The 25,804-nt window shown below is 43.0% G+C and overlaps 1 protein-coding gene across 6 annotated transcripts in view; it reads left to right on the top strand.

Annotated features, from left to right (window-relative positions):
• RREB1 (ras responsive element binding protein 1) overlaps positions 1 to 25,804 on the top strand; it is a 166,066-nt gene that overhangs the window by 107,899 nt on the left and 32,363 nt on the right. For all 6 annotated transcript variants that reach the window (XM_086965026.1, XM_086965022.1, XM_086965027.1 and 3 more), the window contains 4 exons: positions 3,649 to 3,738; positions 4,243 to 4,406; positions 19,652 to 19,796; positions 21,431 to 21,570. In XM_086965026.1, the coding sequence (XP_086821152.1) occupies positions 3,649 to 3,738; positions 4,243 to 4,406; positions 19,652 to 19,796; positions 21,431 to 21,570 (539 nt within the window). The remainder of the gene's footprint in view (positions 1 to 3,648; positions 3,739 to 4,242; positions 4,407 to 19,651; positions 19,797 to 21,430; positions 21,571 to 25,804) is intronic.

Below are 25,804 nucleotides of genomic sequence, written 5' to 3'. Positions count from 1 at the left end.
CCGCAACACAGGTCAGGTTCACGAAGTCCAAGACATTCCCTAAAACATATACTTTTTATCTCACAGGGCACAGCTTTCCAAACTTTTCATGTTGGTGACACACTTTTTAGACACGCATCCGTTCGCAACACAGTAATTCAGTTTCGCTAGCAAACCAATAGACCTGTTTCTGCTACACCTACTTGAATCCAGCCGTCATGCCTCCGCTTGTAGTACTTGTTGTGTTGAAGAAATGCCTACTTTTCTTTTAAGTACATTCACCAATTCTCCATATTGGTAAACCTACAGTCAGCAGCACCACAACAGTTTGGACTAAAAGGCCAGTAGTTTTCTAGTAACATGGGCACACACATGGCCACCAACAAACAAAGAAACATGTACTGAGGCAGAAACATGCAAGCAACGAAACACTCATGTACCACTTGACTACTCCCTTACATGGTAGTCTCATATTTGGGCTGAGTTCTTTTTTTTTTTTTTTAAACATTTTATTAAAGCAAATTGACGCAAACCACAGTAATACAGCTTACAGATTGTGATCATAGCGTCAAGTAGGCAGAGTTCAATCAATTCCGGTAACATAAAGTGACGCTAGGAAAATAAACAGTTAGGTCGCATCATGGAGCATAACCAATGTCACAATAGTAGAATTTTCTGATAAGCAACTGAAATTCAAAGCAAGCATAAACAATAGTCCAAAAAAATCAAAAAAGGAAAGAAAATGCATCATTCAGAAGTAACAGCTTGCGAGACCAGCACATCAGTCCGTTCCGTATCACAATAGGAGGCATCGCAGACTATAACCACACTTCTATAACAGCAAACATCTAAACACCCCACCCGGGAGGAACAGGAGTAAAAACAGAAGGCCATAGATCGCCAACAATACCTGAGGGACCAAGAGTAGGGTAAAGCAGCGAGCAAACGGGACGGTCCATCCCCATGTAACAGGAGAGCGGCGTGTCGTGGCAGAAGCTCTAACTAATGGAGTGCCGCGTGGGGTACCTGAGGCCTAGCCCACCCCAGTAGGTAAATTGCGGTGTAGGGACTGAGCTGTGGCTTCCCTCGCCCTCCCCGCAATGTATCGGTGATACGGGTCCCAGATGTCGGTGGGGCGGGAGGTTGCCGGGAGTTGGCCAGAATATTCCACACTATTGACATTGCAATAAGCCACACTTCGCAGCCAAGCGGCAACTGTGGGAGCCCGTCTCGAGCACCAGTGCAGTGCAACCTCTCTCTTGGCCAGAAGGAAGCAGATCGATGCCAATTTGCGTATCTTTCGGGGAAAGTTGGACATGTATCCCATCAGGGCAATCTCAGGTAAAACGGCCAGTGGAATGCCTATAATCGTACCCAGTGTATCATGTATAGCAACCCAAAAGGCGTGGAGCTTGGGGCATGTCCAGGAGAGATGGGCGAAGTCCGCCTGTGGGGCGTTGCACTTGGGACAGGTGTGGGGGCGCGCAGGGTCGATTCTGTGGGCCATCGCTGGGGTGTGGTACAGTCGGCGAAGGAATTTGAAATGAACGAGTTTGTGTCTGTTATTCATCGACACCTCTCTTGTCGTGGCGCAACATGCGTCCCATTGATCGTCAGAGATCTGGGTGCCCAGATCCTTTTCCCAAGCGGCACGAACCGTCTCATCCGACGAAGGGAGTGAGGATAAACATAATTTGTAAAGTTTGGATACCACGTGGGCCCCTGAGGTGTTCTGGATAATGGAAGTGAGTGCGAGAGTGTCGTCCGGTGGCAACGGGAAGGTGTGGAACGTGGCACGCAACAATGCCTTGAGTCTAGCCAGCACAAAGGTGTCCATGAAAGTGCGCTCCGAGAAGCGAGGGTCCTCGGAAACGGAAAGCGCGTGGCCGTCGGGGAACAAGTCACCGATCGTAGTCAATTGGTATTTAGCTAGTGTACGACAGATCAATGTTTCGCCAGTTATGGGGAGCCAATGAGGGTTGGGCAGTGGGAGGGCCTGTGAGTACAGAGTGTCAACACGCAGTAAGCGTCTAAGTTTGTCCCAGGCCCAAGCCGTAGTGGTAAGAGGAAGTATGTCATGCGGATCGCGAGGAAGGCCCTTAGGGAGCACATTGCCCAGGGATATAGGGAGTGCAGCGTCCGCCTCAGTTTTCAAGTGTTGAATCCTGGCGTCCGGATGGAACCAGGAATGGGCATACATTTGGGCTGAGTTCTTAACTTTTTCCCCACCCCACACAGCATGGACAATATTCACAAACTACCTCACCAGTCTCTTCTGCAGAGCCCTGGTCACTCACGTGCCGAGCGGGCGCGCAACGCCCATTGGACTCAAAGGGCTTCAGCCCCCTGCCCCCCACCCCCCTCCTTGTGTGTGTCAGCCCGGGATGAGACAGCTTCCCAGGCGCACACACACAGCCGCACCTGAGTACTTCACAGGTCTTTAAAATACCTTTTGCTTGTTAATGAGGCTTTAATGTCCGACCCCCCCCCTGCTTAGAGCCCCTGCAGCTCCACTCTACCTTTTGCTTGAAGAATCAGCCGTGCCCCCCCCCCCCCGAAATTTGACTCTAGTTGCGCCTCTGGTGCCGAGTGTGCTAGGCTGCAGCGCCCCGGTATCTCCACTGCTCAGGGCCGCCCCATGAACAGCACTGAACAAGCTGCAATTTTATAAAAGTCAGGCCGGCAGTTCATCGCAGCTCCGGTGCCCCACCGAGGTGCAGACATTAGGTACCGCAGATTACAGGGCTCTCTTAGGGGGGTCTCCTCCACAGCTCCCGCTCTGTGGCTCACTCATACAGCCCAGGCTATGGATCTTTACAGCAGCAGTGCCGCCGCATCCCGCTTCCCTCATAGCGACGTGCCCTGTGCGTATGGCAGGCAACGGCTAATCATGCCCACATCTCCATACACCATGAGCCGCACTACCGTCCTGCATGACTAATAGACTGCGTCTCGTAGTTGTAATTTTAAATAATACAAAAGAATGGACACAAGCGCGACACACCCAAACATGGCAAGCGACACAGTGGAGTGTCGCACACATAGTTTTGAAAGCTCTGTCATAGGGGTTATAATTTATATCAGGGCTGCTCAGGATGTTATTGTTGGGAATAATTCTTTACTCAGACGCCACTTCTTGTAAATGTAGGCTCCTATTTTTTTCTTTTTGATGTTCCTGTCTCCAACCTTGGTGGGTACAAGCTCCAATCTGCATCGTTGTTTAAGAAGAACATACTTATTCCAGACATATGCATGGAAAAGCGTTTAAACGCGTTCCTGTGAAAGTTTGACTTGCCGCACCCTGAGATTTTTCGATGCTGAGTCCTGCCTTGCGTGTGGGTGCGGTCTTGGCAGTTAGAGAGGAGGCCTTATCTCTGGCAACCAGAAAGGGTAACATCCAGTGCAAAATGTGCAGCTTCTTGCAAGCTGCTTGGCAAATTTATGAATGTAGTAATGCTGAGACACCCACCAGCTGGTGGTTGCACAATGTCACAAAGAACCAAAAACATTCATGCAAGACTCAGTTTCATTGTTAAGAAATGCGGTTTAACCTGCAAAAGGTGTTATGTCCCTGAGCTAAAACCAAAATGACTACTTTAAACCCTGCAGGTGCCTGTCACTGGTTAACTGTGCTCCTCCATTCAGGGATTTTATGTTGTGTATTTGCAGGAAAGTAAAGAAGACAAGTCTCCCCATATCTGCCCGTTGTGTGAGAAGGTCTGCAACTCACAACACCAGCTCACCATGCACATTCGTCAGGTATGCTGCCTTGGTTTAGGTGTCCAAATTCTATTTTGTACGGTAAAATGACACAGTATTTTTGAAGACTATTGTAGTAGAATCAAACCCAATAGGTTTTTTGCTCTAAAATATTCTTTTTGGTGCCAGTGTGCCATGGTAAAATTTGTTTTCAATTTTGGGATCCTACGGAGGGTTGCAATTGAAGCGATAAATGCAGCTGATTTTCATATTTCAGTCAGGCTGTACACAATCATACACTATAAAGTGTGAGGGAGAAGCAGAGGACGTCAAATTGTGTTTTTGAAGTTTGTTGTAGGAAAACAAGTCCTTTGCAAATAGACCCACAACAAAATGTTACAAATAAAATAAAAATTGTATGCCGATAATCAACTTGGCAGCTGAAATTTTGAGGGTAAAGATCACAGAGAATTTCTATTTCCAGAGTAACAAAGAACTGAACATGTTAAGTTACATATTTTTACCTTATCAGTCCAAACGTAGCAACACTGTTTCTTTCCTTAGCATAACACGGACACTGGCGGGACAGACCACAGCTGCAGCATCTGCGGGAAATCCCTGAGCTCGGCCAGCTCCCTTGATCGCCACATGCTGGTGCATTCTGGGGAAAGGCCCTATAAGTGCAATGTCTGTGGCCAGTCCTTTACAACTAATGGAAACATGCACAGGTGAGTGATGGCTGAAGATGAATGATTGGGTATGGCCTGAAAGAATGAAACAACAGTTCTCTATACTTCATCACTGGCTTTTTTAAGCAATGCAATTACAACTTTTCCTTTCTTCATTTATATTACAATTTTTTAACTTTCATTTTATATTGTTCTTAAGTTTGCTATATCCATCTCAAACACGTCAACTGAGACCACGTTAAAACAATAGGCTGTTTATTAAAGAGTAGTGAGAAACTTGGACACATTTGGCTCATGCTAGGAAGCTTGATGTTCTCTTGGTGGGCATCAGGAGTAGACCGAGTACAAAGATGTCCATTATTTTAAATCTGTTTGTACATACAAATGTGTTAAATGCTGGTATTAAGTACTATGCAACTAAACTAACTGGACTTTCACATGGAGATGACTATCAACTGCATTAAATGCTGGTATTAAGTACTATGTAACTACATTAACTTGACTTTGATATGGAGCTAACTAATGTCACCAATTATGTGCCTTTCACAAACCAAACAAGTGTATAATTCCCTCCTTTTTTCTGAATCGTGGCATACTCTCTTGAATTCCAGTATTGCCACTTAGGCATACCGCTAGATCGTACACCATCACAGAAGTGCTTTAAACAAAACCAGTCACTGTGGGAGGCTACCATGCTAACCAAAGCGTATATTTGGTCTTGCTCCATAACTAGAATTACTGTCAGCAATCTGAAGAAATGAACCCTTTGCACACAAAGTATTTTATTCCCAGACCCTATAACCCCACGTTCAGTAAGTGCCTAGACCAAGTAACAAATTAATGGAAAGAAGGGACACACTTCACATGAAATGCTCTGAACGCTATCAAGAGAAGATGTGGGGTGTTACTTAATCCAGAATAATCGGAGGTGGCTGGCACCTGCCATGGAGCCCTGACCCAAAAACCTAGACTGGAGCATTGATGCAGAGAGAAGAAAGATGGGTGTATGGGGCTCAGGGATGCCCAAGTAATTTGAGAAAATGTGGAGCCATTGGAAAGTATTAGAGGTCTTAATGTAATAAAGGGAAGAAGGCCAGAATCTGATGGAAGGGATTGAGTGAGGGATAACCTTCACTAGGGTTCTCGACTCCGAATCAGCAGGATAGGGGGCATCAATAGACCTCCTGTGGAATAAAAATCTGTTTAAGCGACACATATCCTCAGAGAACTAATGAGTTTGTGAAATGTAAGATTAGTGGTTTTATATATGTATATCTATTAAAAGACCTTATGTGCTCTTAATGCAAAATTCAAAAATACAATTAGTCCTATGTGGTTTCACGTTCAAGACCTACCCTCTCTGCCCATCTGTAGGTTCACCTACAGACGGTAACGTACAAGACTTATTGATACCGTTGCTAGGACCCGGTCCTCTGTCTCATTTTAAGGGGCTATCACCACAACACCAGATGGGTTGAATTTAGAGATTTGATTCAGCATACACATAGGTATAGTGAATCCAATTTTGTCCTCATTTACACCTCGGATGCGTATCCCGCTTGAGTGTAGGTTACAAGTTATATGGTCTGGTCCTGCAGAAACTCCACGAATCCCGTTGTGACTGCAAAGGCATTAAACATGTTGACCTAAGTATAAAGGAAAAAAACCTAATATTGAACACTGTAAGAATGTCACGGCTCATAAGATTCTTAATGACAGTACTCACATCTTTGTTTTTATCTCTACCAAGGGTACCACTTGATCAAAAATTAAATGGCACACCTTAGGTAGTTTTAAAAGACTGTTACGCACACTACCCAACTTTCATATTCCCGCTTTCATGAAAAACAGCAAAAAGTGAAGATCTCTGATAAAGAGCCCTCCTGCAGGGCCAGTGGGTATTGCAGCACCGACCGAACAAGGAGCAAAACCCCAATGATGAAACATGGCATCAATTTGGGTATGTGAGGGCTTTCTCTTCCAAAGAGGAAGACTCCCCAGAACCAACTGATAATCCAACCTTCCCTTTCCTCTACCTTCCTCGCTTAGGAACTATATTTGTATGAATATTTAGAGTTAGGAGCACAGGTGGCTGGACCTTTAACCACATGTGCGCTAGTGGAATTCTGGAGCTATGCTGAGATTTTAAAAAACCCATGTTACATGACGAGCTGGGCTCGTCATCATCGTGCGAGGAGGCTACACCATGACGAGCCCAGCTCGTCATGAGCCTGGAAGGGGTTAATAGATCCTGCTCCCTCGCTTTTGATTGACTGGATGTTCCTTCATGTCTAGAGTGGGACTTGAATTGTGCTTGGGCTTTTTGACAGCGTCCCATTTTGAACCAGTGGCTTCCTAGTGAAAAAGTCACTTCACCATTGAAGTCAGTGATTTTTATGGAAATTGCCTCTATAACGAAAAACGTGCCCATGGGCATGTTCCTGGTGTCTTGCACGACTGTTATCAAGAGAACCCTGAAAGTTCATTCCTATTAAGGAGATTTGAAGGACAGCCACATTACTTTATGTTCTGCTGTAGATGAGTGAAGAGTGTTCTGTCACGCTAATTTGTTTATAGCCTCATTTCAACCAATCCTGTCCCCACATCCTTTGACAATGTTACTTGGAAATTGGTTTCTCAATTTGAAAAGGAAATGAGTTAGTCATCCACGAGTACCTTTAGTACTTTTATTTCACTCGCTCTCTTTTGTTCTTTTTATTTTTTATGAACACCTGCAGTGCTGTGGCTAACTTGCCTCTAAATACTGCTTCATTAACTATTTTGCTTTACTTGTACCTTGTATAACCATACATACCATTAGCAGCATCTTCAGAGGACCTTTGATAAGCAAAGCTCAGGTGCCCTTGTGTTAACACAATCTGTATACTGTGGTACCTTATGGGAGGTGTGATCTTTAAGGAAAGAAAGTGTATCTACAGTGACTGGGGATGAGTAAAGGCTGCATGTAAAAGATGCAGCATTGAGATACACATGTGTTGTCTCTTACCCTCCACCACTCTATACAGTTGTATGCACGGTTCTCTAAAGTGACCATAAGTACATATGTCGGTGCGAGGTAAACACTGAAATAAAGGTTGAACTGTTAACATGAAGCGTTGTTTGAGTGTCGTTGGCTTGGTCCCCTTGCTTTAATGCCAGACAAACCATCATTCACCCAGACAGGGCTTTAAGTGGGCTGGGTCCTGTCGGTTCTCAGCACCTGCAGTTCTAAAAAGCAGATGCTGAAACGGGTCCCAATCGGGTTCTCCATTTTTGCCCTCACCCTCAGAGGAAAAAAAATCTGAACTCTGAAGTTATTTCACAGGCAGTGAAGAGTGGAACTGCAGCAGACACTGGTTATGGTACTTTCAGTCTCGTCATTTTAGAACTAAAGCATTTTCAATATTATACACAACGAAGCCATAATTGCTTCTTTTTTATCTTATGCAAAACAACTATTGACATAGCCAATAGTCCTCGCTTGTTATAGGTCTGATGTAGTATAGATCTGGATGCAATGCCAGAAGCTGCAAAATACCAGTCGGGTGGCACAGATTTTTAGCCTACCTTTTTTAAGCCACGCCCTTCATTACATTAACCACGCCCCTTTGAGAGAGTCCCCAGTTTCTTCAGTGCACTTAAAGCTCTGCACCCAGTAACTAAGGCCACATTGGTGTACGCTAGACGTCCTTTCATTGCTGCTTGCTTCGTGGCACTGGGAGCTTCAGGGCCGGGCGTTGCAAGTCCAGGAATGTCTTGTGCGCGCGCAGGTCGCCTCTGACAAGGTATCCGCGCGCAAGAATCCCCGCGCATTCCTGGCGCCACGGCGCAGCACATTCTGAGGCGAGCGCCTGGCTGTTTTTGTTGATCAGTTTTCCCCCCTATTTATCTCCCACGGGGAGATGGGTTAAGAACATTTTAATGAGTTCGAACTTGAAATAGCTGAAGGGGCCTCTGGAAGTACCAGGCGGGCTTTTCAGCTGTGTGAGATGAATTGCGAATGGAAAGCACTCGCTCCCTCCCGCCTTTCCACATGTTGGTGCCTGCGCCGGGCAGGAAACGGGGGTGGAGACAGCGAGGGAAATGACTGTAGGATGCAGCGCAGCATCCCTGACACAGCTCCCCTGCCCAGGCTGCAAGATGTTCACAAATGTTTCCATTTAGTGCTCGTCTCCTGGCTGTGCTGGAACAATGGGGCTGCGTCAGGCCTGTCCCAGTGCAGAACCGAGAGCAGCTGAAGACAAACACGCAGGGAGGCCTCCTTGTCTAAAGAAAAAAGCGAAAAAAATGACAATTCTTGGCAGGACGGTGTCATTTTCCTGCTGCACTGCTGGTTCTTTGCATTGTGTTGGATGCTTGTTTCCTCTGAAATACATTTCCCCAGCGAACAAAAAAGAAAAAAAATACCCAGGCGCAACCTGCTCGACCTGTTTCAGTGAGCGTGCTTAAACGGGCAAACAGTGTGACCCTGTTTCGTCAATGTATTTGTCTGAATCTGTTTACACGTAAATAAGGTATTTTTTCGCTTCATCAAAGCAGTTTGTAAAATGATATCTCCATTTAGAGGAAGAATAGTTGTTCCTCATGGAGTAGTTCGTCTTTTTCCGTAAGTAGCACAGGAGCATCAGGCAGCGGTCGGGAAAGTTTGTGTTGTTTCAGCTGTCACTGTGACAATCAGCTGGGATGAGCGCTCACGTTAACGTGCTCACTTGTATAGGTCTTTGAGAGAAGGAACATTTGAATTCGAAGCCTCATTTGGAAGCAGTTTTTAAATGATGAATTGTTTGGTATAGCCCAGAGTCGGTGGCATTGACTCATGAAGGCACTAGACGGCTGCCTAGGGCGCCACCAGCAAGAGTACCAGAGGAACATCAAATCTGGTCCCAATAGCAGGGAAAGGAAAACACCCTGTTTTGTTCCTTACCATACCCCACCCGTGGCGTAGCCAGTATGCCATGGGCCATAGTGCAAGAGAAAATGGGACCCTAACGCTGTTTGAACTGTAAGATCCAGCAATAATCAGGGTTCAGTGGGCCCCTCTGTACCCCGGTGCCACTGCACCTGCTGCACACCGGGCAGTTTGGAATGCTGCCGAGCTAGGAGCTAATTTAATGGCAGTGGGGGCTGAATTTGTTCATGGCGACCTGCGTGTGGTTCGAAATAATGAAATCAAAACGAATTTCATTTTGTACACGCAGGTCCCCATCAACAAAATCAGTCCCCAGCTCAGCAGCATTCCAAACTGCCCGGTAGCCAGTCCGGCCCTGGCTGCACAAATAGAAGCTACTCCCCTGCACCCCACATCATTTTCCTAAATGACGCTTGGCTTCAAACCTGCAGTTCCTGTTGCTGATCCTGTAAGTGAACATGGAAGACAGAATCGTCCGATAGGAACAATTCATTTAAAGATGCTCACATTACAATCCTCCTGGAGAGATGGGTCTCCCTCGACTTTCAGTACCAGTGTACGATCACAGCAAGGTGCCAGCACGGACACAGTTCACCTCTGGTTACGAATCAGTGTGACTGAATGTTCAGACTGCCATTCTAATACAACAATGTCTTTGCTTTTTGTAAAATTGCATAATCTTCCCGTTGCCTATTATTTCAACAAAACCAGTTTCACAATATTTAGGGTCGAGAGTTAATCATGAGTCCTCCCTCGTTCATTCTATGACTGTGCAACCTGTCAGCGCTGAAAGTGCATGGTTGAGGTGGGTTATCGTGTCACCATAGCTTGTGCATGGCTGGAGCTGACCTCCAAATCTACACTGTTCAACTACGGTAACTCAATACACAAAATACACAGGATAGAGCGAGTGGTAAAACTTGGGGCACACAGTTGCACACTGTTTTTGCAGTTTCCATAACAAGTGAATAAGATCTAATTTTCACTCTGTTCAAATGTAAAACATGGGTGTGTGTTTGGGGTGAAGTCGGGTGGTTTTGTGTGTATGTTTTCACATAATTAGCAAAAATATCACAAACTCGATTTGCTTCTTTAAAACAAATGGTTTATTTTTTTGTGTTAAAATCACTCACTCATTTCAAATGATTTATAAGCTTTACTTTTGCTATATTTGGTAGGAAAGTATTTTTCTTTCTTTCATTTCTGTCATGGCACAGAAATGTTTGTGATAGTTACTGGAGCAACATCTGCTTTTTGTTGTTTTCAAGAACACAGAGTTAAAAAAGCTGTGGTAGCAGTCTTATATCAACCAGGGTTATTTTCGCTTGATAATGGGTGCTGTTTGGCCTAGGATTTTTTTTATAAAGGAACATTGCTTTCATTGCTGTTTTTCATTAAGAATACAAAAAAGTGAGGAATGGAATGATTGAATTAATCTCAGCCACTGGTAATTACTAAGGGCCGAACCCACTCCATTTCTTAAATTTTTGCCCACCATGCTACCTCAGATTAAACCCAGCCATATGCAAATTGGCCTTGTTTCTACTTCTGTTAGTACAGTCCAGCCCGAACAGCAAAGCCAGGTGTTCTCTGAACCAGAACCCAAGCAACCCAAGACAGTTTCTGTCCTATTTGGGTGTCTTCCCTCGTGTCCTGCTTGGTTCTTATGCAAAATGTGTCCCTGGTTTGACCATTCCCGTCGCATTCAGGTCATCACAGGGAAAAATAAAAAAAGAATGATGGATGGAATGCTTGAATCCATCTCAGCCACTGGTAACCCTTTGTGCCTGAATCCCAGTCCCATCGATCACCTCGTTGTTTTTGGAGGTTTCCATAGTTCATTACGTTTCTTTCTGTACGTTGCACTTACCTGCAGATTTTCTTTTGAAGAAATCACAGGAAAATGTAAATACTCTAGCCTTCATTCCATAGCCATTTTAGGTGGAAACGTGGCATCTTGGCTCTTAACCTCTGACAATGCGGAGCATGAGGGTACTCCAAGGGACACACTACACCTGGTGAATTTTAAGTGTCTTTATTTAGGATTATACCAGGAACGAATTAAAGACTACACTGTGAAGAAACTAGTTTTCTTGAAAATGAGGACTTTCGCAACTCATTTATGCTGCTCATGTACCGGTCTAATATTAACTGAATAGTTCTGCATTAGATACTTTGCAGAAAACAGTTAATGTTTTTTCCCCCTGCATAGTGCCAGTGTACAAAAAATACACCAGGTAAACGTGCTGAGAAGAAATCTGTATGTGTTTTCTGGGTTTCATCACAAGTGTAAATAATGTCTTTTGTGAAAATCTTACAGTGTTCACAAAATCTTTGCAGAGCTGCAGGTTAACTGGAATAATGCACACGCCTGCAAAGGTGGTGTAAAGAGAGAATGTCTCTAAAGGAAAATAACCTTCACGAACCCATTTTCGTACCATTTCTTAGACCGGTTGGGAAACACTGTTTTCTCACCACCCCTGATGCAACCACTGGAACATGACTGCATCAGGTTCGTAGTAATTGAGGTAACTGCTGGAACCCCTTACATTAGGCTGAGTGCTTCCTACCATAAGATGAAGATCTACAGAATGAAAGCACAATGTTACACAAACAATCACCCATTCCAAGCAAAGAGGCTTTTGTCATCATGGTTTCCTTTATTGTCTTCCCCATGACCACGGATGAAGCATCATGCAGTATTAGTTGTAGCATACCACTAGGAAGGCACTGATAATATGTACCTACTGGGAACCTGCAATAAAAGGGTGTGGGGGAACCAAAAATCATACTGTGCTGTAATGGTCGTCTTAATTAAAATAGTAATGAGACACTAAAAATGGTCCTCGTTATTCCTATTGTTGTATTTTTGCATTTTGGGCTTTTGACAGTGAAGCGTAAACTTTGAAGAAAACAAATACATTGGTCTTAATTGTTGGTGTGGAAAATAAGTTATTTCTGGACATGTACATACCGCCTTCTGAAATACTTTACCTGATGCAGAAGCAGCTCTGATATATTTACCTGTGCAGGAAGGCCCAATGTCCACGCTTTGGTGGAGAGCTGGATTCAGACAAGTGAAAATGAGAATGTGACAATGTTCAGTGTAACCAGCGCAGACCTGATGGATGCTTCTGTCTAGTAGCTCAATATGTTATAATGCGTCCCCTTCTCCTGTTTTTTCTATTGGTTGCCTACAGTCCGCGGTGTGTTTATTTTTTGCTTTTATGCCTAGTTGTTGCATGATTTGGCTTAACCACCTAGCCCAAACACCTAGTCTACTACCCACAGTGAGACATATTGTGGTTTTAGATCTTGTCATCCTCCACGTAAAAATATCCACCCTTCCCCACCGCTTTCAACCTGAAACACACCATACATCCTGCATACATCAACTGTGGGGTCAGTAAGGGAGCGGGTTCGCCTACAGGCTTAATATCACAGGTAAAAGCAACAGGCAGCACTTAGGGCTAACTTTTTCTGTGCTTTTAGGAAAACATCTATTTGGCACCTTTCACAGTAAAATTGTTATCTAAACAGACTTTGAAATCGTACAGTGACTCTGATTCACACATAAAGTGGATTGAAGACGGTGCTCAAGAAAGTAGCTCTTTGCAGATGTTAATTTACATCAGTCACACTCTTCTGCAATGAACAAACAGTTAAAAAAAAAGAGCATGAAAAGAGCCTTCCTGTCATTAGGGTATCTGATATGCAATCACAGGGTATTACTATTTGTGCACTATGTGTACATACAGGTAATGTAAATCTAGTGTTACATTAAAGGAGATGGTGCGGTAACAGCCAGAGGAGAGGGCAGGATAGGTGGCTACAACATTTTAAAATATAAACATTAAACATCAACTCCTCTTCAGAATCCTCACACTAATCATTTACAGTATATTAAACCATAAAAGTCCACACCTATCCCTACCTAGCTATCTTGTTCGCTAAGTCAATAAAACGTCAAAAGTGAACGGGAGTAAAGTGGACCTCGACTAAGCAAAGTGTTGGTGCCAGCCGTGGTCCGTGCAGGTAACATCGGTGGGGTCGCCCTGAGGGGGGGGGGGGGGGGGTTCGATATACGAACAGAGGGAAAAATAATTAAATAATTTCCGCTTGGCATCGGCCCTAGGAATCCCACCCCCCCCAACGCGGCCATACCGCTGTTACCTGCATGGACCATGACAGGTTGGTACTAAAGCATGTGTGGAAAAAGGTTGATTTCAGGAGTATGAGAAATCAGTCTGCTTTCAATATCTATTACTGGCTCTCTACAGGTAATGTTGGTGGGAATACAAATCTTATAACAAAACATGACTTGGTAATCATCACGCTAATGATTGAGCCTTTATGTGTGTGAGCATTTAAAGCGTAGACCTACTGATGAAGCAACAAATTGGTCTAACTCGTAACGGGGAGGGGAGAAGTTGTAGTTGTGCGGGGATCCAAAAAACACTCAGAATTGCGTACCATCGGTAGAGTGGGCAGAGTTTCTTCTTTGTTGAACTTTTATGCCGTGGAGTTGAGAGGCTCTGATGACTGATGAGGTTCTTTGTAGGGTCCATCCAGTGTAGAGGTAAAACTGGTTTTAAGGTGCATTTTGTCATATATCGCTGGACGGCGCTTTTATGAGAAGAGCCTTTTTCTCTTTTCTGAAGTCCAGAAGTGTTGTAGCGAGTCTGATAAATTAAGTGACGTTGTTACAGATACTGGATCTAAAAATTGATCAGGCTTATTCCTTGCTCTTGTCCTTCCTTTTTTTTTTTTTGGGAGAACCTTTATTATTACTTCAAGCAGTTACAGGTATGGGCCTACAACCGCCCCGGCCGGCCGCTAATCAAAGCAGAAGAACAGCAAAGCAATGTGAAAAATAAGAACAGTTCGAAAACCGGGGTGCTACAAATGTATAGGACATGAGTCACCTGCAAGCGCACAAGTCTGAGTTCATGATTATGAAGGTTCATTTTACAATAAGAAATAACTAAATAAGAGGTGTCATACGGTCGTACATGATCCTACTATTACGAGCATAAATCAGGATATCCGCGAATAGTATAAATACAAGTGAAGTCTTGGGGGTAAGGCACGGAAGTCAGGATAAATGTAAGCACAAACCCGTCCAGTAGCAAAGCTGAACCCCACCCCTCAAAACGAAACCTATTGCAGGAGGCATGAAGAACGATGACACTAAAAAGGGAAAGAAGACTAAAGGGCCATAGAAACGAACAATGAACAATTTAGCAAACCCCGCCCCCCTACCCCCCACCCTGCACCCCTGCAGAAGGCCACGGCCTAAACCCCCCCCCCCCCCCCCCCCCCCAGCAGCGTGCCTGTCGTCCTAATGGAGACCCGACATATAGAAAAGGAAGAGAAAGATAAAGAAAAGAGAAAAGCGGAGGAGGGCCCACGATCTTGCCACCCGGCCCCACCTCGCACCCCTGCGTCCAGGAGACATCCCATAGGCAAAATCAGAACATCCACGGAGAGCATCAATCACCGACCACACCAACAACATAATCCCGGCCAAATGACCCCCAAGCAACGCCGTCAAACAGTAGGTCCAGTAGACTGTGGACGGTTTCATCCCTGGCCTTGTATATCAATGGAACCAATATACGTCCACTTATCAATCGGTATCCGGCGTGGAGGGTCCAAGTGAGCCGGACGGGTCAGGCCGAGGTATCGCTCCATAGGACTTCAGCAACCTAAACCCATCCGAACATGTATGGCGGAAATCAGTTTGTGTCGATATTGACCCGGAAGACATCTCCAAGTCCGAACACAGTCTCCCCATCCAAAGAGAGAGAGTCACACAGCTCTTGTCTTTCTTGATTTCGAGTCTTGCCTTTTTCTTCCTAGGAGCGAGACCTTCGTTTTGGCCTAGGATGGCTGCTGCACCAGTTGATACTGCATTACACGTAATATATAAGTACTTGACAATTATGTGGGCTTAGGAAGGCGGCTAGTTTGTCAGCATATGAATATTGTTTCAATACATCTTCAAGCTTTTGAGTTCAGCTTCACAATGCAGTATGCCCTTGAGCTGAGTCATCAGGGAGGAAAAAGGTTAAGACTTGAACAGAGTTTCTTGAACCTCTTCTTCTGCAATAGGATTCAGTTAGATTTAGAAGTAAGACCTAGTTCTAGGCGGTCTAAAGGTTTTATTTCTGTGACTTGTGTTTTGAACGAGAGGTAACTCAATGAATAATGCAAGTTACTTAGCGTCCGTGAGAACTGGTGAATGAATGTGTCCATATCTGCCAAGATTTGAGCTTCTTTGGCATTAAGGGTGAGGACCTCATACCTTTTAGGGGAAGGATGCATGCCTTTTTAGGCGGTATCAAAACATTGCTTTCATCTCCTATGCATGAGCTTAACATGGTTGATGTCTAAACAGTGACTTCTGTCTAGTGGATGCACACCTGATGGAACCTTCAACACGGCCAGCTATATGCTATAAGGCCACGGACTAATGAAAACGGAAGGACAACTGCTTAACATTGTTTAGAGCCCTCCACCTTTTCGTGTTTTATTTGTGAACACATGACATAAATGGCGCTAAATAACTATGAAAGCGGGAAATAAAAATGACAATTTCTAATCGTTTTGTTGCTCTAATCACTTTTTTGCTAATATGTAATAACTTTAACTTTTTTATGTGTTGCCCAAATTACAGTTAATTTTCAAACCCCTCTATAAAAAATACAGCTTGTTGACTGAATTGCAGTTGTATGCTCCAGCAAGATGTGCTTCATTCAGATTCTCACTTTTTGGTAACCCTACCAGCCACCAAAATCCATTATTCAATGAAAAATGGAATGTGAACACTACACATTGTCTGTCAGTAGACGTATTTGCGTTTTTATTTGCATATAGCCTGATAAGACTGCATCCATATGTAAGAATATATTTATAGTCTCATGTGCACAATAGTAGCAGCAGCTTATATTCATCAGAAACTCCAAGACACTAACAACAGTATGCTGGATATTTTACTCAGATGCTAAGTGAAACTATCTTGGTGGAGCTGCACGTTTCTTCTGGAACTCAGTAGACAATACATTGGGTAATGTCCACATTGACCCCCTCTTTGCATGTCTAGAAGTATCAGTTTTGCAGCATAAATCTTTCTGGATTCACTATGCAGTATTCTGCCATCTAGTGGTTGGGTCCAGAATTGTAGTCTTTTTTCTCATTTTTTTTTCGTGGTCCAGGTGGGCGTCGACATACATGTCTAGAAGTATCAGTTACTTTCTTAGAGTCTCCTCTGTAATGAGGAGCTAACCTCCACATGGTGAGTTGTCGTTTACCTCCAGTACTGACTGGCTGGACATTGGCCTTTCTTTCAGCACCAATACTGAAATACAGCTTCCACTGTAGTGATGGAGCTATTTCTCTTTCCTAAAATTAACTGTTGTGCTGTTGGCTGAGTTGTTTCTTACTCGCTAAGACATTTGCTCAGAGGGAACCTCAAAATAGTAATTTCCTAGTCCTGGCGTTATTTTTCTCTGGCTGATCCCCTGTAGTTTGTCGTTGCAGCTTGTGAAGGGTCCCGTTAATTAGATGCCTGTAGTAACTGCTGCCACCAGCATCTAAGTTAAGCGTGGATCGAAGAGCGACCTACAATTATGAGTTTTCAGGGTTTGACAAACATTTTTTTTAAACTCGAATACACCCGCACATTCTCATTCAGTAAAATTTGCTCAATAAATATTTGCAGTTTGGTTTTCTGTTACTCTTTTTATAGCCGGGAAATCAGCATGTGATAGTGTTTCATTCCCCACTCTTATACTTGATGTTTGTTCTTACATTTAGCTGGTCTTTTAGTCTGCTAATTTAGTCCTCTTTCCAAGACGTCTTTTAAAAGATCCTTTATCCATTGACATTTTCCTATTCCTGGGTCCATTAGGTTTTGCATCATCCCAACTTGGAATTCGGTAATATTTGAATGATTTGCAACTGGATTATGGTCACAAAACCTCTATACATACCATAAAAAATCACTTTTTGGAAGGGATGCTTTAAACATGCTCCTGCCAAATAGCAATTTGCAATGCGTTTCAAAACCCAATTTTGTGATTCAGTAATTTTGTAAGGAATGTTCTGCAAGTCAGGTTCGTTGCTATAACACTTGAAATGCTTTCAAAATGTAATCATACATCTTAATGTACACACTTGAAAGCCAGAGTTTATTTATTGCATCTTTAATCTACATATACTACCTTCCTTTATGCATCTATATACCTTTTATGTACTTATGGATCTACATATTTATTACATTTCATCCAATTCAGCATATCCAATGCTCTACCCTATTTCTCACCCTGTAGCTTTATCAATATATCCTCTACCTCAACTCTCTGACTCATCTCAAACATCTTTCTACTACTCTTTCCAGTGCACTACTCTATTTCTTACCCTATACCTCTATCTATATATCCTCTTCCTCCACTCACTCATTCATCCCAAATCCCATACCACTACTATGATCCCCAAAATAACCCTTTCTAGGCTCTTCCCTACTCTACCCATTGTTGCATCATCTCCTACTTCTTTTTCAATTCCGATCCCCCCCAAACAAGCCTTTCTGAACCCTTACCTCTGACTCTTCCCCCTCCAACTCCCTTTTACTCATTGTCATCCCAAGCCTCCTTCTACTGTTATGAGCTCCAAAACATCTCTCCACTATCCTTTTCAATCCAAATAACAGACTAACATGTCTACCACTTAGATTAATTTCGTATATTACTATACTAATTCACCACTAATTCTTTATGGGTTCCAGAGTAGCGTGCTACTCGCCAAAAAAGCACTCCAACACCTCTATAGGGGTAGCAAGCGCTATATAAATCTAAACCTTTTTCCCTATTCTATCCCTCCGCTATCCTTCTCAATCCAAATAACTGACTAACATATCCACCAATCAAATTTCTTTCCTTTTTCACTATACTAATTCACCACTAATCCTTAATGGGTACAGTAGTAGCGTGCTACTCGCCGAAAAAGACCTTTGACTCCTCATTAGGGGTAGTAAGCGCTATATAAATGCAATTACAATACAATACAATTAACCTGTTCTAGATTCACATGCTGTTCATTATTGTGCCTTTTAGTGGTTCTTGGTCTTTGCAGCTCTCTACTTTCAAATGAAATTAAATAATTTGGGATGTGAATATTTTGGATATGTTTTGGGGCATTGTGGATTTAAAGTCACTGTCATCATGAGTCCTACTGTCAACACCAAAAGCCCTTTAGTATATGTAATCAAGAGGCTTTTCTGAGCTTATCCAGTTGATGGAAAAATAATGCATCTGAATCAACAGTCCAGCTTAAACAAATGTTGTTAAAGTAAGTAACCTTTTCCATTTGCTTTTCCTGGGATTTTCTAGGAGTTCTGGCAAGCATGGAGATTACCAGAGGCAGCATTCGCTGACCATTGGTTGTTAATCAAACACACAAAAGGTGATGGGAAGAAGTCTGCAATAAGTCTAACCAGTAGCAATCACTCAGCTAGCATTTCAGACCATCGTCCCTTTGCCCACCATGCCACTTCAAATTAGACCCAGCCATATGCAAATCAGTCTTGAACCTGCTTGAATAAGAAACAGTCCAGCCCAAATCGCCAAGCAAGGCCCTCTCCGATCAGGAACACAAGCCACACAAGACTGGTTTTACCCTGATTGGGGCACTTCTGTTGGGTGTAGCTAGGTTCCAGTTGCACAGCAGGCAAGGTGGTCATATTTGGGCATACACCCATGCCCACTTAGGGTGGTACCTACATCAAACACACAAAGGTGATGGGTGCATGCAGTGGGGAGTGTCGGGGGGGATCCATAGGATCCCCTGTCTCCCATCCAGAGGCCTGTTTTTACGCTGTGCACTGAAAGTGTGCCACCTTTTTGTGGTTCACTTTCAGTGCGCATCCTAAAGGCATGTTTGCCTCTGCGCCTATGTCCATAATACATTGCAGGCACAGAGGCAAAGCACTATCAGTATTACAGAAGGGAACACACAAGTGTCTGCAGCTCCTTTTGTATTATCATCCTGTCGAGAGGGGCAGAAAGCGGGGGGGCCACAATGTATGATAAGGCCCCAGATGACTAACTTGATTGGTTTCTGATGAAGCCTATAGAAGAGTAATTGGAGTAAAAATATTGTGTCTCTTGCAAGCATGTGAATTACTCATCATCTTTAAGCAAATTAGTTTGTGACCGATTGCAGATATTTTATCGTGCTTTAAATATTGGTTACATGGATTACATGTTAGACCAGACCATAATTGTATCTAAGTTTTACATTGGCTGCAAGGTTGAATTTTCCTGCGTGATCAAAGATTCCTTGCTCATCTCACCCCAACCTCACTTTCGCCCAGGCACATGAAGATACATGAGAAGGATCCTGGTGTTCCTGTGAGTGCTAGCCCACCATCTCCCCCGAAACGCCGAAGGCTTCCAACCAAGCGTAAGCTGAGTCTTGACGCAGAGATGGAGAAGGATGAACCTAGCCCTGCAAAAAAAGTAATTGTGAATGATCAATTCAGTGAACAAGCCAGATTTCCTGGTTCTACTGTAGCCCGTTTCCTTGTATGTGCTTGGCTTGATTTTAGTTTTTCTAAATATGTTACTGTTACAATGATATTCACACACGCTGACTAATGTTCATATATGTAGACCATCAGTATTACCTGTGATGGCACATGGAATACCGTAGCTTTATTCTACCTCTACGTACTGCGTGTCAGTTGTTTTCAGGTACAGTGATTTCTATTGGAAAAATATTCTGCATGGGGTAAGCTCTACAGTTCACAAGATCTCAAGAGGTTAAAAAAAGTAAGCAAACGCAAGCAGATGATGGACGGATCGCTGAAACTTTTCAGGCACTCACCTCCAGTCACAGATCTGAGTTGAATCCATCATCGTTCTTTAGCTCACTTCGCCACCCCAGTTCATAAACAGCTACATGGAAATCAGTCTTGACCCTGTGCCTCATGGGAACAGTCAAGCCCGAACTGCCAAGCCATGTCTTCCCTGGATCAGAAACAAGCATCCTGGGAATGGTTATGGGCTAACCACCCCCATCAGCCAGGCTAGCGTGAATCCAGTGGCAAAGTGAGCAAGGGACCCACGTCTGGGCATACCCTGACAACTTAGGGCAAACAAAGCAAACACAAGGAGAGTGTCTGAAAAGTTTTAGCGCTCCGTCCATCATTTCCTTGCGTTTGCATTGTTCGACCTAAGTTGGCAGGATATGGCCAGGCGTGGGTCCCTTGCTCACTTTGCCACTGAATTCAAGCTAGCCTGGCTGATGAAGGGTGTTACCCCGAAATCGGTTCCAGGATGCTTGTTTCCGGTCCAGGAAAGGCGTGGCTTGGCAGTTCGGTCTGGACTGTCCCCATGAGGCACAGGGTCAAGACTGATTTGCATATAGCTGTGTCTGAACTGGGGTGGTGAAGTGAGCTAAAGAATGATGATGGATTCAACTCAGATCTGTGACTGGGGGTGAGTGTCTGAAAAGTTTCAGCGCTCCGTCCATCATCTCTTTGTGTTTACTTTGTAAAAAAATTGAAGACCATTATTTTCTCTAATATTCCTTGTTTAGTTCATATCAGTGTTTTTGGTTACGTTTGTACCGCAAGTTGCTTTAAACTCGTTAATCTCCCTTCGCCGACTAAACTGATAATTCATTATTTTTTTAAATGCTGCTTGGTAATTAATTGGAAGGGTTATCTAGAATCACTTGACCATGTGTTAATGTATTAATAGCTTCAGATCTTCCAGTCTTTTAACTAAATGTACTGCCTTATATGTTTCTATAACGCATTAAAAGATGTAAAGCCAATAATGTTGACTTACAGGAATTCTTACACCCATTAGCTCTCGGAAGAATACATTTTAGAGAGCCTACTAATGAGTACACTGAGTGAGAAATTCCTGGCTTTTTTTCTTCATCATAGATTACAACTGTGTAGTCTAATAATATTGTGGTTGCGTAATATATGTAATAGGCAGCTGTTCACCTTGAACTGATAATGGTGCATATGAGAAAGTGAGTTGTGGAGCAGTGTCTCCTAAATATGTGGTATGGCTTCTAGTAACTCCACACACGGTTACAGAAGTGGGCTAACACCTGTGGTGTCCTTCTTTTCTGGAAGGTGGTAGAAGACATCCAACCCATTGAGCTCCCCAAGAAGATAGAAGAAGAAGTCTTCCACTGTCCAGTGTGCTTTAAGGAGTTCCCTTGCAAGTTTGGTCTAGAGACCCACATGGAAACTCATCCAGATGCATCGCTGAGGTAAAGGACGACTGGATAAGACTGCATGGCTCTACTTAATTTGGATTAATGAAGTTTTAGCGTGTATTTTTGGTAGGCCGGGGAATTATGGCCTTTGTTTTTTTTTTCGTCCACTGAAAGATCTGTGTGGTTTCTCCCAGTCAATGTAGCCCATAGACCCTACTGCATATGTCTTAGAGAGAGTCCGTGCTGCTAGACTTGTCTATGTCCAGGAGCAGGTGCCAAGATTTCCCAAAGAACTTTCGAAATATTTCCTGGGCTTTAATTACAAAAAAAGAGGCTCAAGGAAGTGCATGTGTTTAGGACCTTCCAATATTTTTTTTCAAAATACTTTTATTAACATGTCCACGAGAAGGATGTGTTTAAAAACATATATTTAAACTGTCTAGGATCAGCCCTGTTGCAATATCTTATTTGTAAATACGGATAGATTGTAGGTGTGTAATCTCAACAGGGCAATTAACGCGATGTCATCCTCTCCTTGGCATTTACCATGAAGTTTGAAAGAGAAAATGGCTACGCTGCATCAGGTACTTCATACCTAAAGAAGATGGCATGCCCAAAGGCCCATCACAGAATAATTTTATGCTTCATTTAAACGTCAAAGGCTTTTACAAATTGGATTATTAAAACCAAAGCGGTTGTTGACGTGAGTCTCTTTGATTTATGAGACATGGCCAACCTCCTTCCCCTATCCTGTTATTAAGCACTATTTAAAGGACTGAATTTGCAAGGTATCTGCAATATATGGTTGTATGTCACAATATCTATAAAAATATTGTCTGACATAAATATTGTGGCCTAAATATAATTTACAAAAACATCGGGAGTAGATGGTCTGTCATTACTTCCAATGGAGCAATATTTGTGTTAACAATATGTAGGACACTATATTTTTGTCAGATAATATTAGGAACACTATATTCTGGTCTTAACCTACTTTGCTGCTGAAAGCTTGAAGTTAAAGTTTTTCTAAAAAAAAGAATGATGTGTAAATGAAGCAGTGTGTTTTTTTAGAGGAAGTCATGCTATTCTTGAAATGCTTCTAACGTGCTTGACTAATAGTGAGTCACAGGCCAACGGCAGTGTGAATAACTGACAACTTCTCATTGGGAACTGCTGTGGTTGTGCTTAAGTGCTTTTTCCCTGAGCCTTTGCCTGTGTAACAGTTTACAGCAAACACAGAGGTAAATGTGCGCTTTTGGGTTTGCACGGTCTCTGTAGCTTAGCATGTGTTTGTTTTGCAGCAGGTAGACCTATGTAAAGTCCTTAAGTACGTGGCCCTTTGTGTGCTTAAATGATAAGGTACCAGAATTTCGAAACTAAAATATAGTGTGAGAGAAATGTTGTCCTAACTTCAATGGGTATAATGTTTTTATTAACATTGGAGTTAATTGAAAATCTACTCACAAACTGGCAATATTTTTCTAAATTATGTTTGGGACACAATCTTTCTGTTAGACAATAACTTTGCTAATGATATTCTGACATCAAACGTTTAAATGTGTACATCATCGGGTCCAAAATCACAGTTCACACATATTGACATCAGAACCAGAGTGTGTGTCATTTAAATTTGGGGTTTACAAAATCTGACGTGGAAATACAACAATGATGGGAAGGTAGGTTTCAGGTAATTGCTGTTAGAGAAGGCTGCGATGGTGGGATAATCTGCAGTTGAGAAACTTTACAAGCCTTCCATTTAAACTCAACAGAATAATATGTAATTTTACAGTTAAGCCTTAACTCCTGATGTTCTGGGGTGAATCCCTAATAATCTGTCATTGACCTTGACTATTAACATTTAACTGCCCAAGATATTGATAGATAAGTGGGCAACGGTTTAAGTAAAAGTGATGTTTGTCTTTAGAGTTCCATGGATGGCCACCTTAAACCTTTTTGAATGTGAACATGGACAATTAGAAGATGTTAGAGCTTATGGAACACTGTCTGCTAAGGCTTATGGGGCACCTTCTGCAATGATTAGTGCTTTTAAATTTGTGAAATGAGCTTGGTGATGTAAGCCATCTTAAGCTGGGTGTTCGGTATCCACGTATTAGCTCACTCTTCATTACAAAAGCCACCCCACAAATATGGCACATCTGGAAACTTCAGTTGGCTTTTGTCTCAATGGAAAAGCAAATCAGTACCTGGGCTGGAACTTCTGCTACCTTCATTTTTTTGTAAGCACGTCACTACATCCCTAGATCTTCAAAGTGAAGAAGGTAGAGGAATGTGCTGGATTACATATCATTGCCACTAGGAATGCGTGGAGTGTGTAAACTAACTTTACACAATACCTCACAACCAAATATTTAAAAGAAAATGGCTACTTCAATTAGAACATCTGTAAGAAGATTGGAATGTTAAGAGCATCATCTAAGACAGTGAATTTGGTGAGGAATAATACTGGCTAGTATAGGTCTTCTGCTCAAACATTTCAATGTCTCTGTATGTGTTTCTCACTCTTTAATTTTGAACATTCTACTTTCAGTAGATGAAATGTTCTAATAAACGTATAGCCCTTATGTCTCCGGTTATACCGGTGGTTCAAGGTCCACTCCCTTTTTATAGAGACGAGCCAACAGCTCAAACCTATAACTCTGGTTAGAGCCCTCAGCAGTGGGCTATACGGCTGTAATATAATTTTTATTTAAACAACTTGTTTTTTTTCCAAATTTTGTTTTCTTTTTGCAGCAACAGAGAGAATGCAAACCGATCTCATTTGTCAGATGCATACAATTTGTGCCCAATGTCCACTTGGCACTGTTGCAGAAACTAAAGCACAAAGTGTCTCTTGTTAAATGATTCACATAGAATGGAACTGGACTCTGATCTTGTGTTTTGAAGCTGCATGAGATAGCGATGTGTGGACAGGGAATCTGTCACGGGTCAGTTTAGTGAGGCAGGGGAGTTTTATGAGTGATATCCCTTGTATTCGACAGTGGGGGAAGTTTCTGTACATTTTAAACGACCACTTTGGTTCGTGTTTCTGATGTAAGTTGCCGATCTATGTAAAGTGTGTCAATGTGCAAGTGTTAAAAGTGTGATTTTCAGGTGTGATGCTTTGCTTTCGGGGTGTGAATGAGGCTATAAACTGGTTATCATTTTAAAGGCAGGCTGACTGGTGGATTAATAATGAGCATTATATTTTTGACTTGACTTCTGCAGTTAAGTCGGCTTCTTTGACAACCCTATCCCTTTCTTCTCACTTAAATAGGGTTAAATAGGGTTGGTTAAAAATGTAGGTTTAGAAGGAAAGCCATGATTGTCAGATCAGTACAAGTCCCTCATCTGGGTAAAATGGCAGTGTAGGTTGGATCAATGGTTCAATTGTATGCTGGCCATTTAGGAACTCTTACAATCTTTTCATATTCCGATCTTGTATGAATCCTTAGCATTGTTGAGTCGAAGGGAGTGGAGTCTATGATCTTCTAGATTTTACCCCTTCATCCAGCAGGGCCTGACAGTCACCCGGCCACTGTTTATCGGCCTGTACACTTTTTCCTTTTACAACTGACCAGAAAAGACTTTTACTTATGTTGTGACCTGTTAATTTACTGCACAAAAGGGGATTTTCGTCCTCATTCTGTACACCTGCCTGCTTTTCTCTCTTGCTCTATATTGTTTGCTTAAGATTGCTGTCGATATAATACTAAATAAATCCACATTTGTAAAGCGCACAATCACCCGCAAGGGTCTCTAGGCGCTGGGGGCCGTCGGGAAGATTAAGCAAGCTATTGCCCAGAGTCACATGGTGCTGGGCTAACCTGCCGCCGGAGCTGGGGATCGAACCGTGATCCCCAGATTCCAGCGTCAGTCGCCCTGGCCGTGGCACCAGTCGCCCTGGCCGCGGCGCCACACCTCTTCCTCGTCGATGTGGTCTCTGTCTTATTTGCTTTGCTTTAAAGAATGTATGATTTTCCAGTGGCAATTTTTTTGTACATCGGGACACTGTTCTTGTTGGGGAGATTTTAGGGGAGCCAAATGGGCACTCCACATACATTCTACAGGTAGTATTTTCTTAGGCCCAGGTAGAGAATGAATTATTAGTTTGGCCAGCTGTTGCCCGCCTGTTGTACTCAAGCCCGGCATTAATTTAAGCTTCTGCATCCCCTTTATCCCAGTATTCTAATGCTTGTCATTTTGCTGAGAAGAGCATGTAAGAGTAGAAAAAGAATGTATAGTTGAGGAAATTTGACTGATGGAGTACATCGACGACGTTATGTAAATT

The sequence above is a fragment of the Lissotriton vulgaris genome, chromosome 4_1 (genome assembly GCF_964263255.1).
Source record: "Lissotriton vulgaris chromosome 4_1, aLisVul1.2, whole genome shotgun sequence".
In the NCBI taxonomy this organism is placed as follows: domain Eukaryota; kingdom Metazoa; phylum Chordata; class Amphibia; order Caudata; family Salamandridae; genus Lissotriton; species Lissotriton vulgaris.
Note: the sequence above shows the minus strand (reverse complement) of the source record. Positions and strands in the feature narration are given on the sequence as shown.